At 46.5% G+C, this 14,555-nt stretch overlaps 2 protein-coding genes across 2 annotated transcripts; one reads left to right on the top strand and one right to left on the bottom strand.

Moving 5' to 3' along the window:
• Positions 1 to 4,456: 4,456 nt before the first annotated feature.
• Positions 4,457 to 7,618, top strand: LOC123444622. Its single transcript, XM_045121407.1, has 2 exons — positions 4,457 to 4,914; positions 6,376 to 7,618. Exons 1-2 carry the CDS (start codon positions 4,818 to 4,820, stop codon positions 7,335 to 7,337), a joined length of 1,059 nt encoding a protein of 352 aa, XP_044977342.1. The 5' UTR covers positions 4,457 to 4,817; the 3' UTR covers positions 7,338 to 7,618.
• Positions 7,619 to 8,452: 834 nt separating this feature from the next.
• LOC123440381 (DNA-(apurinic or apyrimidinic site) endonuclease, chloroplastic-like) lies at positions 8,453 to 12,295 on the bottom strand. Its single transcript, XM_045116951.1, has 8 exons — positions 12,138 to 12,295; positions 10,940 to 11,198; positions 10,689 to 10,796; positions 10,446 to 10,583; positions 10,310 to 10,357; positions 10,008 to 10,088; positions 9,099 to 9,252; positions 8,453 to 8,819 (listed from the first exon to the last, which is right to left on the bottom strand). Exons 1-8 carry the CDS (start codon positions 12,272 to 12,274, stop codon positions 8,698 to 8,700), a joined length of 1,047 nt encoding a protein of 348 aa, XP_044972886.1. The 5' UTR covers positions 12,275 to 12,295; the 3' UTR covers positions 8,453 to 8,697.
• Positions 12,296 to 14,555: the final 2,260 nt, after the last annotated feature.

The following is a 14,555-nucleotide window of genomic DNA, read 5'->3' as shown; positions in this document are numbered from 1 at the left end:
AAAACTACGAGTTTTGACGAGTTTCGCATAACCGGACCCCGGGGTTCCCTAAACAGGTCGATCGCATCGGGACCCAAAATGAATGACTAATAGGATAGAAAACTGGTCGGAATAGGCCAAAACTATGAGTTTTGACGAGTTCCCCGTAACCGGACCACGGGGTTCCGGAAACGTTCGGGTCACAGCGGGACCCAAAATCAGTGACTAATAGCATACAAAACTAGCCGGAATAGGCCAAAACTGCGAGTTTTGACGAGTTCCCCGTAACCGGACCCCGGGGTTCCCTAAACGTTCGAATCGCATCGGGACCCAAAATAAATGACTAATAAGATAGAAAACTCGCAGGAATAGGCCAAAACTGCGTGTTTTGACGAGTTCCCCGTAACCGGACCCCGAGGTTCCAGAAACATTCGGGTGACACCGGGACCCAAAATCAGTGACTAATAGCATACAAAACTAGCCGGAATAGGCCAAAACTCCGAGTTTTGACGAGTACCCCGTAACCAGACCCCGGGGTTCCCGAAACGTTCACATCGCACGATGGCCAAAATTCGTGACTAATAGCATAGAAAACTGGCCACAATAGGATAAAACTAGGAGTTCTAAGAGATCCCCGTAACCGAACCTCGGGGTTTCCGAAATGTTCGGATCATAGTGGGACCCAAAATCAGTGACTAATAGATACAAAACTTGCCGGAATGGGCCAAAATTGCGATTTTGATGAGTTCCCCGTAACCCGACCCCGGGGTTTCCGAAACGTTCGGATCGCAGCGGGACCAAAAATCTGTGAGTAATAGTATAGAAAACTAGCGGGAATAGGCTAGAACTGCTAGTTTTGATGAGTTCCCCGTAACCGGACCCTGAGGTTTCCGAAATGTTCGGATCACAGCGGGACCCAAAATCATTGACTAATAGCATAGAAAACTGGCTGAAATAGGCCAAAACTGCAAGTTTTGACGAGTTTTTCATAACCGGACCCCGGTGTTCCCAAAACGTTCGGATCGCAGGAGGACCCAAAATCAGTGACTAATAGCATACAAACCTGGCCAGAATAGGCTAGAACTGTAAGTTTTGACGAGTTCCCCGTAACGAGACCTTGGGGTTTCCAAAACATTCGGATCGGAGGAGGACCCAAAATCAGTGAGTAATAGCATACAAACCTGGTCAGTATAGGCCAACACTGCGAGTTTTGACGAGTTCCACATAACCGGGCCCCGGGGTTCCCGAAACGTTCGGATCGCAGCGGGACAGAAAATCGGTGAGTAATAGCATACAAACTCGCGAGAATAGGCCAAAACTACGAATTTTGACGAGTTCTGTATAACCAGAACCTAGGGTTCCCTAAACTTTCGGATCGCATCACGACCCAAAATCAATGACTAATAGGATAAAAAAAACTGGCCGGAATAGGCCAAAATTACGAGTTTTGACGAGTTCCCCGTAACCGGACCCCGAGATTCCGGAAACGTTCGGGTCACAGCGGGACCCGAAATCAGTGACTAATAGCATACGAAGCTAGCCGGAATAGGCCAAAACTCCGAGTTTTGACGAGTTCCCCGTAACCGGACCCCGGGCTTCCCGAAACGTTTACATCGCACGAGGACCAAAATTCGTGACTAATAGCATAGAAAACTGGCCACAATAGGCTAAAACTAGGAGTTCTACGAGATCCCCGTAACCGAACCTCGGGGTTTCCGAAATGTTCGAATCACAACGGGACCCAAAATCAGTGACTAATAGCATACAAAACTGGTCGGAATAGGCCAAAATTGCGATTTTGACGAGTTCCCCGTAACCCGACCCCGGAGTTTCCGAAACGTTCGGATCGCAGCGGGACCCAAAATCTGTGAGTAATAGCATAGAAAACTAGCGGCAATAGGCTAGAACTGCTAGTTTTGACGAGTTCCCCGTAACGGGACATCGGGGTTCCCGAAACGTTAGGATCGGAGGAGGACCCAAAATCAGTGAGTAATAGCGTACAAACTCGCCAGAATAGGCCAAAACTACGCGTTTTGATGAGTTTCGCATAACCGGACCCAGGGGTTCCCAAAACGTGTCGATCGCATCGGGACCCAAAATGAATGACTAATAGGATAGAAAACTGGCCGGAATAGGCCAAAACTGTGAGTTTTGACGAGTTCCCCGTAACCGGACCCTGAGGTTCCGGAAACGTTCGGATCATAGCGGGACCCAAAATCAGTGACTAATAACATAGAAAACTAGCCGGAATAGGCCAAAACTGCAAGTTTTGAGGAGTTCCCCGTAACCGGACCAAGCGTTCCCAAAACATTCGGATCACATCGGAATCCAAAATCAGTGACTAGTAGCATACACATCTCGCCGGAATAGGCCAAAGTTGCGAGTTTGACGAGTTCCCCGTAACCGGACCCCGAGGTTCCGGAAACGTTCGGATCACAGCGGGACCCAAAATCAGTGACTAATAGCATACAAAACTAGCCGGAATAGGCCAAAACTGTGAGTTTTGACGAGTTCCCCGTAACCGGACCCCGGGGTTCCCTAAACGTTCGGATCACATCGGGACCCAAAATCAATGACTAATAGGATAGAAAACTGGCCGGATTAGGCCCAAACTGCGTGTTTTGACGAGTTCCCCGTAACCGGACCCCGAAGTTACGGAAACGTTCGGGTCACAGCGGAAGCCAAAATCAGTGACTAATAGCATACAAAGCTAGCCGGAATAGGCCAAAACTCCGAGTTTTGACGAGTTCCCCGTAACCGGACCCCGGGGTTCCCGAAACGTTCACATCGCACGAGGACCAAAATTCGTGACTAATAGCATAGAAAACTGGCCACAATAGGCTAAAACTAGGAGTTCTACGAGATCCCCGTAACCGGGTTTTTGAAATGTTCGGATCACAACGGGACCCAAAATGAGTGACTAATAGATACAAAACTTGCAGGATTAGGCCAAAATTGCGATTTTGACGAGTTCCTCGTAACACGACTCCGGAGTTTCCGAAACGTTCGGATAACAGCGGGACCAAAAATATGTGAGTAATAGCATAGAAAACTAGCGGGAATAGGCCAAAACTACGAATTTTGACGAGTTCCGCATAACCGGACCCCATGGTTCCCTAAATGTTCGGATCGCATAGGGACCCAAAATCAATGACTAATAGGATAGAAAACTGGCGGGAATAGGCCAAAACTGCGATTTTAACGAGTTCCCCGTAAGCGGACCCCGAGGTTCCGAAAACGTTTGGGTCACATCATACCAAACTGGCCGAAATAGGCCAAATCTGCGAGTTTTGACGAGTTCTCCGTAACTGGACCCCGGGGTTCCCGAAACGTTCACATCGCACGAGGACCCAAAATCCATGACTAATAGCATAGAAAACTGGCCACAATAGGCCAAAATTAGGAGTTTTACGAGATCCCCGTAACCGAACCTCGGGGTTTCCGAAATGTTCGGATCACGACGGGACCCAAAATCAGTGACTAATAGCATTCAAAACTGGCTGGAATAGGCCAAATTTGCGATTTTGACGAGTTCCACGTAACCGGACCCCAGGGTTTCCGAAATGTTTGGATCACAACAGGAACCAAAATCAGTGAGTAATAGCATAGACAACTCGCGGGAATAGGCTAGAACTGCTAGTTTTGACGAGTTCCCCGTAACCGGACCGTGAGGTTATCGAAACGTTCGGATCACAGTGAACCCAAAATCAGTGACTAATAGCATAGAAAACTAGCCAGAATAGGCCAAAACTGCGAGTTTTGACGAGTACTTTGTAACCGGACTCCCGGGTTCCCAGAACGTTCGGATCGCAGGAGGACCCAAAATGAGTGATTAATATCATACAAACCTGGCCAGAATAGATTAGAACTGCGAGTTTTGACGAGTTCCCCGTAACGGGACATCGGGGTTCCCGAAACGTTAAGATCGGAGGAGGACCCAAAATTAGTGAGTAATAGCGTACAAACTCACCACAATAGGTCAAAACTACGAGTTTTGACGAGTTTCGCATAACCGGACCCCGGGGTTTCCTAAACGTGTCGATCGCATCGGGACCCAAAATGAATGACTAATAGGATAGAAAACTGGTCGGAATAGGCCAAAACTGTGAGTTTTAACGAGTTCCCCGTAACCGGACCCCGGGGTTCCAGAAACGTTCAGGTCACAGCGGGATCTAAAATCAGTGACTAATAGCATACAAAACTAGCCGGAATAGGCCAAAACTACGAGTTTTGACGAGTTCCCCGTAACCCGACCAAAGGTTACCGAAACATTCGGATCACATCGAAATCCAAAATCAATGACTAATAGCAGCTTAGTTCAGATTCGAGACTCGGGCAAAGTTGTCGGACCTTGTTACTAGCAGTACGAAAAGTTTAAACCAGTGTCATTTTTGGTCTGTTTTGTCCGCGCGCTCGTGGCATACAACAGCCGTCTTCGTCTCTGACACGCATCCGAGCCGGCAAGCGCACTCGCACACGAATTCCTTATTTTTAATCCACCCCCTCACCCTCCCCTTCCGTCCCCTCCCCTCCGCCCACGAAACCAACGGCGGCACCCGCACCCAAACCGCCTCGCCTCGATCGCCTCGGTGCGGCCGCGTCGCTCTCGCCGCCGGCTCTAGCAGCCATCTCGATCGAGCGCGCGCCGTTCGGGGCTCCCGGATCGCCTCCGCCCCTCGCTGCCGCGATTCCGGCGCGCGGGGGCGGCCCGTTCAATCGACGGGCTCCCGAGGCCGAGTGCGCCTCGCTGCCTGTCCCCAAGGGCAAATAATCCAGGTCGAGGGCGGAAAGCGCCCGCCTTGGCGAGCGGGTCGTCCCGGTTCTCCGGCGGTTCGTCCATGGCGGAGAGGCGGTCCGGCTACAGGGACGGGGACAGGGACAGGGCGGCGGGCGAGGCCGGCAGGTACTGGAGGCCGCCGCGCTCCCAGGCTCACGGTACGTCTCCTGATCCGTCCTCGTCTTGTTCGCGGTCTTGTCTGTTCCCCCGCTTGCCGTTGGCTTGGGAGGGGTCGCGTCGTTTTCCCCTTTCCAGCTTTCCTGAGATGGAAATCTAGAATGCGCAGGGAGTAGGCTACACTCTCCCTTTCACGACCCGTGTGTTCCTGGCAGTGTCGAGACGCGGTAACTGACATTTTGGGTAAAATCGAGTCGGCAGGTGGGTAGTAACATCATGCAACTAGTATGTGCCGACACTACAAGGAAAATGACGTCGTGGATACTTATGATGGTTTACTGATTGCTTCATGGCTCTGGGAATTTGCTTGACTTGGATCGGTGAAAATATGGAATCTGTTATAAGAAACCGCAGTGCTAATGTTTATGTGTATGACCTCTGAACTCACACATACTATTTGTTTATCATGCGTATGTTGACGCATATAGTTAAAACCTCTCGAGGTCAATTTCGTATCAAGTGTGAAACTGCCGTGTTTAACATGCTTGAACATTACAAATGCCAACTGTTGAGAAGAATTATACGTGTGAGTGTTCTTTGCAGTTTTACAAGAATGCTGATATGATATCATATACTCCTTCCGTTCCTAAATATAAGTCTTTTTAGAGATTTCACTACTGACTATATACGGAACAAAATGCATGAATCTACACTTCAAAGTATGTAGTCCGTAGTAAAATTTCTTAAAAGACTTATATTTAGGAACGGAGAGAGTATTTTGCTAAACAGGGTAATTATGTTCCCAATAATACTAGACTGCTCATCATTTTATGCCTTGTAAAAATAGATAGGGGTCAACCACTCATCTTCCCATTCAAGTGCTCTCCCAGTGCTCAAGTAAAGAGTTGAATAGGATGTTTCTGTGCTTACCACATTGGATCGTTTCTTTGGAAGCTCACTTTGTTTGTACTTTTATCCCCTCATGCTTTTGGAAGTTGTCCTTCCTGCGACATATCAAAATTCCTGAATACATGAACATGAGACTATGTTAGAACAGGCATGGGATGCTAAAAAGTTATTGTAACTAAGCTGAATCTGTGCTGTGAGAAATTTGGCAGTGCCTTCTTGCTTCTCACATTTAGTACTATAAATATCTTGTTAATTGGCATTCTAATTTGCACAGCTTCATGCCGATTCTATTAACATTTATAAGCTAAAGCACCATGGTTACTTTGTTTATGTGCATAAATAAACTACTAGTACTTGGTATTTTCATGATTGTTAGTTGGTCCCTCCTTTATCCTTTTGGCTGCTCTATTTCGTTGTGTTCCTTTTCTGATCAGTGTTCTTGCATCCCAAAATTGTGTAGCCGTTGATCAGTGTTCTTGCATCCCAAAATTGTGTAGCCGTAACTCTGGGAACAAATAGAGGTTGCGTTTTCTATACGTCAAAAATTAGGTCTGTGTACGACTGATAACGCATGGTTTGTGCTTGACTTTCAGGTGGTGGAAATGTCTCCGTTCCACTATGGGAGAAGAAATTTTGCACTGATGCTTGTTCTATCCCCTGGGGTAAGCTATGCGAGGCCAAGAAATTGATGTCATTGTACACAAATATTGTTGAGTGGGATGATTCAGCTGCATTCAAGGCTTTCAAAGATGCGAAGGACCGTTTCTGTGCTGCATATCATGGTCAACCTTGTTACATCCCATTGCCTGACCCAGACATGTACATTGATGTGGTCAACCCAGATGAATATATCGATCCTGAGTTGGTTGCTGATCTGGAGAGGTCACGGCGTCGTGCTCCCAGAATTGAAAGCACCACCCCAGATGGCTGGGACTCCTTCATCTTCACGAACAAGCCAGTTCCGGCCACGGGATGGGGTGATGGGGAAACAACCAACACTATCGGTCAGCAATGCTCTGTGAACTGGGATAATCATGTGGAACAACAGCTCCTTGAAGCAAATTGCAAGCAAAGCTCGGGGAACTGGGACAGTTATGTCAGTCAGCCTGCTGAAACATTTGTTCAGCAAAGCTCAGGAAATTGGGACACGTATGTGGAACCGCAAGGTCAGACAAGCGGCTGGGGGGTGCCAATCATTCCCTGCACATCCAGTTGGGACATGAATGGTGACCCGTGGAACCATGACTATGGCTGGGGCCCTGCAGCTATTCAGACAGATTCATGGGGCGACCAGAAAGATAGCTACTGTGTGTCTAACAGCCAGGCTCAGAGCAGCACAGATGGGCACTGGAGACGACGAAACAACCAGTCGGGCAGGAGGAACAGCAGGAACAGAGACAGAGGGGGTCCTATCGGCTCAAAGGCCATGAAATCCAAGTACCAGGCTGACGAGCATGGCGGCGCGAATAACGGCTGGAGGCACTGCCGGGTGAGAGATGGCATGCAGTACTCTTATGAGCAGCCTGGTTATGCCAACCAGTCGCTCGCAATGTGAGAAGGATGACGAAGACGCTCGATCTTGCCGTTTGGCCGCTTTGGAGGTGCCATTTTGCGTTGGTAAATGTTTTAGACGCCTGTAGGTTATGTGACGTTCCTGTAGATAGTAATGGTTCTGTCACGCGATTTGCGCCTTGTGTACATATGTTTTGAGCCTAGTTGCCGTGTTTACTGGCTGTGTTGCAGCGCCCGTGCTGTCAACTATTTTCAGCGTGTTTTACGCTCCGAATCAGGTCCTATTTACTATTATAAAGATCTTATGGCGATCTATTTACAGTATCTCTCAAGTTTCAGAGGTTAATTACTGTAATTATCACACATCTTATGTAGTACATCCTTCTATTAGTTGATGGGGCATGCTAACCTTTTGCAACAGAGGACATGTTGCAAAAACTTTTGCAACAAAAACTTGTGGAACGGAAGTCCTGTTGCGGAAAGAATTTCAACATTTGTTTTTTCCCAAACCTTTTTCTTTACAGTTTTTCTTTTGCAACATAGGTCTTGTTGCAGAAGCTCATTGCAACACAACATTCGTTGTAAAGCACCTCCGGTGCGTAGTAGCGAACAAACATTGAGTGTGGGCCCTCGGATGGCAAGTGGAGCAGGCGGTGGCGTTTTCCTTAGTTGATTTGATTGATCAATGCATATTTTGAGATACTCTTTTATCTGCACAAAGTTAAGAGGCTACAATTTTTGTTTTGGGCGAGCACGCAAAAGCTTGTGTGTACGCAACAACGCCCGCAACTGCTACTGCTACGGGGCCATCCCGTTGGTCACCTACGCTCCCATGCGACGAGGCAATTGTCGCTTCCAGAAGAAGGCATGGATGCGCTTTCCAAATGCAAGCAGCAGCATGACCCGAAGCTGCATAGCCATGGAAGTGGTAGACCGGATTCGAGTTGAGCACCGACAAGACGAGCATTGAACTTCCTTAACAACCAGACTAGTTATTCCAAGTTTTATGCCTCTCTGAGCAGCTGAGAGCGTCCTGCTCGATTAAAACATGGCAAGTCACCTCCCTCGAGGCTCAAGCAAACAAAAGCAAAATGGAAGCACATGACAGAACCATCAGAAAATTCTGACACCGGGCTTAGTTGAGAGAACCCAGTTGAAGAAGCAAACTCCGGTTTAGAATTCATTCCTTCATCATTGCAGAAGAGTTTAATGACTACATAGAGGATAACAACTACGCAAAACATATCAGGTGACATGGTAATTAAGATAACAAATACGTAAGACTTCTGCAGAACATTGACATAGTGCAAAAATCCACGGAAAAACTGACTAAGCAAACCATATCTACCCCAGTTTGGATCGTTTCAGCCTGACCAAGCATTTCCCCAGCAGCCTTGCGGTGCCTAGAGCTTCAGCACAAGGCCAATTGGACTGTGGTCACTGGATGTCACGTCCGGGAGAATGTACGAATCATGGACCCTGTCGATGATGGATCCCGATGCAAGAAAGTAATCCAGTCGCCAACCTGTAGTGGAGAACGATTTCAGCTTTCATTTCGACAGAAAATAAGAAAGAACCAATTATTTCTTGCACTACTTCTCTTTTGGAAAATAATAATCAGGTTTCTTGTTTTCGCGAATATTGCATCTCAATGTACAGAGAAATATTCCTCACTCAAGGAGGATTGAGTAGCTAGTTTCACAGATGCTATGATTCTCGGAACATGCAGGCAGTGATACCTTTTTGGTACCAGGGTAACAGAAATCAGAAAGCAAGTGCAACACTACATCATTTAGTGATATACCTTTGTTGTTACACCGCTGATTTTCACCCCAGAAGGTATAACCCACAGCCTTGGGATGCTGCTTTCTGAAGGTATCAACGAAGCCTCTCATATCAAAGTTTATCTGAAATGATTCCCTCTCTTCTTCGGTGAAACCTGCATCTTCAGTTTTGGCCTGAAAAACAGTGTTGAATAAGGAACTGCCAAGGCTACATCAATGGACTATTGAAATAAGAAGAGAACTTGTGCACAGTGAGAAGAGAATTTTGGAACAACCGAAACTGTTCCATGCTTATGAGATGCAAATGTAATCAAACAGCAACTCTAAACATTTGTTGTTGATTGTTATTATCAATATCGGAAATTGAGTAGTGACTTTCAGTTTTAAGTGAACCATCAATATTTACTGAGAAAGATTATTCTCTAGATCTCCCTATTGGTCATGGACTCAATTTAGAGCATTCACGTTCTCATTTGATCCGAAAATAACACATTCAAAATTTGATAAATCCTGGACCCTTCTTTCAACTTTTTGTAAGCTTCATATAAATCATATATGTTCAAACAGAATTTATTTCATATCACAGAAAAAATAAAGGTAAGAACGTGGAATGTTCCACAATGAGGCAATTCTGCAACTCATACATCTAGAGAGTTGAAACTCAATAAAGGTATGATAGAGCAGCTAAATACAGAAATATCAGTTCCAATACACCATTAAACCATCAACACATACATCTAAAGAGTTGAAAATTGAAATTCTCATGGGTTTATAATATGTATTATGTGATAATGTGTGAAAACATACAAGTATGTGCAAGTGATGAAATTATCAAAGCCATTTGTTTTCAATGCCAATGCTATAATGTATAAGCATAAGGATATAACTTCCTACTAGATGACAACTTTCAGGGATGAAAGCGAACTTACTGCAGGATTGTGGATGTCAATACTCTGACGAGCACAGTTGAGATCACCAGCAACAATTACTGGCTTGAAACTTTCCAGTTTCTACAGACCACAAGGTTAACGTTAGTTTGCATTGCAAAGCTACCTTTTCAAAGAACACAAAACATACAGATGGAGTCAGAAGTTGTGGTAAAGTATAAGAACTACAATAATATCCATCATGTGCATCTAGAACAATAGAATAACAAACGGAGTGAATATACAAAATATGATCAACGGATGTAACAAAAAATGACACCAGAAAACTAGCAAAGAGAACCCACTTCTACAAAGTCAGAGAAGGATGGATCCCAGTTATCAACCCTGTAAACCTGAAGATCAAATGAAAGAAAAAGGAAATTAGCAATGACAGTAAAACATAAAGCAGCAGTTAATAATGTAAGGGAAGATCAATCATACCAGTCTACGTAAACCACGGCCAGAATTTGGGACATAAGCATTCACCAAGTAGAAGTTCTCAAACTCCAAAGTAATAACCCTGCCCTCCTGATCATGTTCAGCTATGCCAATTCCATATTGGACAGAGATTGGTTTTACCTGTGAGGGCAATGCAAGGCACAAGTCAAAACCAAATGATATGCTATGTCTATTAAGTATGCAGAGTGAAATGAGTCTTGAGCATTAACCAAAAGAATACCATACCCTTGAAATTACTCCAGTCCCTGAATAGTCAAGCCTCGCGACACTGCATGACCAATAGTTATACTCATACCCTGGTATCAGGTTCTTGAAATCTTTAACATCACCCTCCTGAAAACAGAACGGAAACACATTCATCACACTGGAATACATGCAATCCACCATGTCAGGTGGCATAGCCCAGGACCTACGAAAAGATGAAGGTAGGGAGCGATGTAAGCTAAAAGTGTACTGGTGGAAACAAGAAAACGTGCCTTCAAATGTGTCTCTTGAAGACACAACACATCAAAATTCTCCCTCTGAGCCAACGCAGAAGAGAAACCCCCTGACTGTACAATATTGCTCAGCCCATTGACATTCCAGGATAGAATCTTCATTTGCTTGGTGTCGCCGCTCAATGGTGGAGGCCTCATGGTCTTTGGATTGTACGCCACCCATCCTGGTAATTTCTTTCTGTGGGAAAGGCGAGTCCAGGGCTCCTGCTTGCTCATCATGTTTGCCTGATTCCAAAAACTGTGTATGCAGCCATCAGTACAAAACATGACTTCTGAACAACATAAGAACACTGTATTCTCTAAATTGCCATTCCAAGACTAAAGCAAATTCTATTTGCAACGTTATGATTCTTGCAGAACATGAGCAGATTACAGGTTATGCAGGAAGGAAGGTGACATTTGATCACAGAAGCAATGCTTCGTCAGAAATCAAGCTACAGTCATGTGTAACAACTATATTTCCTTAAACAAGATCTTCTGCCGTACAAGAATCTGAACCAAAAGCATCATCAGAGAATAAACGAACTAATCCAGGGTAAATAAACTAAATAAGAAAACAAGAGAACTGATCAGAAACATGATTTCCTACCTAGAGTACACCAAAAGTATTCAGCTGCTTTCAGTTCCAAATAAGAACACGGACTGATCGAAACTATCCCTTCGGGGGAGTTGTCTCCTTGGGTTGGATGTAAACACCAGGGGAGGAGTTTCCTCGAAAAATCGTACCCTAAATCCCCGATTCAAAATTCGCACTACTCATCTGTCCAGTATCCTCACCGTTTTGCATACGCAGACAGAAAATCGCCTCAGAAGCAAAATCAACTAAGGCTGGCTATAAGCAATCACGGAATACGAATCCATCGCCATGGGCGGTCGAAAATATTCGAATCCAGCGCGACGCTTCCTCTCCTTGCAGAAGCCACGGAAATTCCGCCGAGGAATACCCGAACAAAAAAAAACGCAACAACGTTACGAACACGCGCGCGCAGAAGAGACGATCCCGATCGAATGCGTCCCTGGTTCCGCGGTGGACAACCACCTGTAATTTTAAAATCAAATCGACGAAGACGACTACAAGCCAGCGGCCGCGTTTTGTTTTCACCCGAACGCCGAGGGGGGGGGGGGGGGGGGGGGGGGGGGGCGGGGACGCGCGGAGAGAGGGATGGGGGGTGCATACAGTCGGCGAGAGGAGGCACGGAGCGCCGCCGTCCTGGCGAGGGTTACGCCGCCGGGATTTGCAGGAGGAGGACGGGGGTGAGGAGAAGGGAGAAGACGATCCCTGGGTTTAACAGCTTTGCTTCCCCCTTTGGACATGCTAAACCCGCTTATATTGGTTGGACTCGCCGAGCACCGAGCACCGAGCCTGTGAGTCGGTAACTTTGGCTTCGCCTGTGACGAAGTAAACTTCTCGCCGAAGCAATGATTATTAATGGTAGAAAAAAAAAGGAATACGATTAAAATCTACCAACTGATTTCTCGTTTCTGTAAGTCATCTAGAGAGATTGACACGCATCTGGTAAAAACGATGCACCGCACCGTCCACGCAACCTTATCATTTTCCCAGCCAACTCGTCCCCCTCCTCTCGATTGCGACACCCGATCCCCTCCCTCCCCATTCTCACTGCAACATTTGATCTCTTCTCTTCCCGAGCTCCTCCCTTTCTGTCCCTGACTCTCCCACCTTCGATCAGCGAGCTGCTACTGCTACAAGGGGCGCCGCTACACTGCGATGGCTGTCACTCGACGAGGAGCCGTACCTACGAGGGGGGCGATGGTGCGCATGGTGTGGGCGGCAGCGCAAGATGCCGCGGGGCTGCGTGGTAGTGGCCACCGGAGTTGCAGACGATGATGGTGTCGGAGGCGGAAGAGAGGAGCAGCGCAACTTCGGTCCGCCAGGGCTCCGTCGCCATCGTGTATTGCGTAGCAACATCTCTGTCGTTGTCGGGTTGCGTCACAACATCTGTCGTCGTCGTCGTCGCCGCAGCACCCCGTCACGGTCGCATTGCGCTGCAGTGAAGCTTTTTCGGTGCCCGTCGGGTGGTGCAAGGGAGCTTTGACGGGGCAGTCGGTACTGCGATGGAGCACGGCCGTGTGGTGGTGGAGGCGCTCATGGTGCTGCCGACGTTCGACGGTGACGCGGCATGTTCCGCTCGCGATGCTGGAGTGAAGTGCGTCGGTGTTGCAATGGAGCGTTGTCGGAGGGTGCAATGGAGCAACGCGGAGTCGCTGAAGCTCCGAAGTGGCTGCAATGGAGCTATGTTGGAGTTGCAATAGAGCTTCGCTGGAGCCGTCGGAGCTTTGTCGGGGCTGCAATGGAGCTCGGTTGGAGTTGCAATGGAGCTTCGCCGGAGCGTCCTTGCTGCATTGGAGCTCCGCCGGGGCTGCAATGGAGCTCGAACGGAGTAGTAGTGGAGCTACGTCGGAGCATCGGTGTTGTGGTGGAGCTCCGTCGGGACTGCGGTGGAGCTCGGACGGAGTCGTAGTGGAGCTATGTTGAAGCATCGGTGTTGTGGTGGAGCTCCATCGGGTTGCAACGGACCTCACCAGAAGCCGTTGGTGCAGCCTTGGAGCTTCACACAGGGCTGCAATGCAGTTGCCTTCGAGTTCTTGCTCTGGCTGTTGCCTGATGTGATCCTACGACTCCAAACACGCTGATCGAACGGCTGAACAGGCAGATGATTATTTTTTAAAATCATCGGGCTGATTGGTAGTGGTAGCAGTGGCCTAAATAAAACTCTCTCATGAAAGTGTGAAGTGTGTACGCGTGTTTCCAAGATCGACCGTCCGGCAGAAAGACAATAGAAAGGTTCCCAACCCTCGATGGGTCAATATGATACGCTCGGGATTTGTTGCTGTTGTTGGATTTTCATTAAAAAACAGTACTTCATTTGTTACCGCTTGGCATGAGTGGTTTGCTATTTCAAAAAAATAGTATTTCATTTCACGAGTGGGGGAGACGATGATTGTGCTTTATTTTTATTTTTATATAATCTGATGTTTTGGTGGGCCTTTCATGATGTGATTTTATATTATCTGCTAATTAATTCATAATTGCGTGAAAAAAAATTCTGTGTGGACAATTGCATCTACTTTATTGATGCTTTGGTATCACACATTTGACGTTTCTTTTTTCTTGATGATGAGAGGGTGTATAAGTCGGTTATTGGCTTATTGCCGATTGATTCGGAAAACCGTTGACCTGGTCAAAATCATGAACCAAATTCAAAGTCGAGTACCTCAAGGGAATGAAAAAACTCCAAAATTAAGGAGTGTATAGTGAATTAAATAAAATGAATGAGAAAGCTCCTTGAAAAATTGTTGATCCAATCAAAATGATGATCCAATTAAATTGGAGACCTCAGTTAACCTCGAGGCCTTAAAAATTAGGAAAGATTGATTGCCTCAGTCGAAAAAAGAGCTCCATAATTAGGCTGCATTGTGAATTAAAATAATTAAATACGAGAACTACCTAAGAAATCGTTGACTCAATCAAAATCTATGACCAATTACAAATTGGAGATCTTAATTGAATGAGATGACTCTATAATTAAGGAGCATAGTGTATTAGATATATGAGTCAATCAAGTGGAGTTTT

This window comes from Hordeum vulgare, chromosome 3H (genome assembly GCF_904849725.1).
Source record: "Hordeum vulgare subsp. vulgare chromosome 3H, MorexV3_pseudomolecules_assembly, whole genome shotgun sequence".
NCBI classification, from domain to species: Eukaryota; Viridiplantae; Streptophyta; class Magnoliopsida; order Poales; family Poaceae; genus Hordeum; species Hordeum vulgare.
This window is presented reverse-complemented; position numbering and strand designations above follow the sequence as displayed.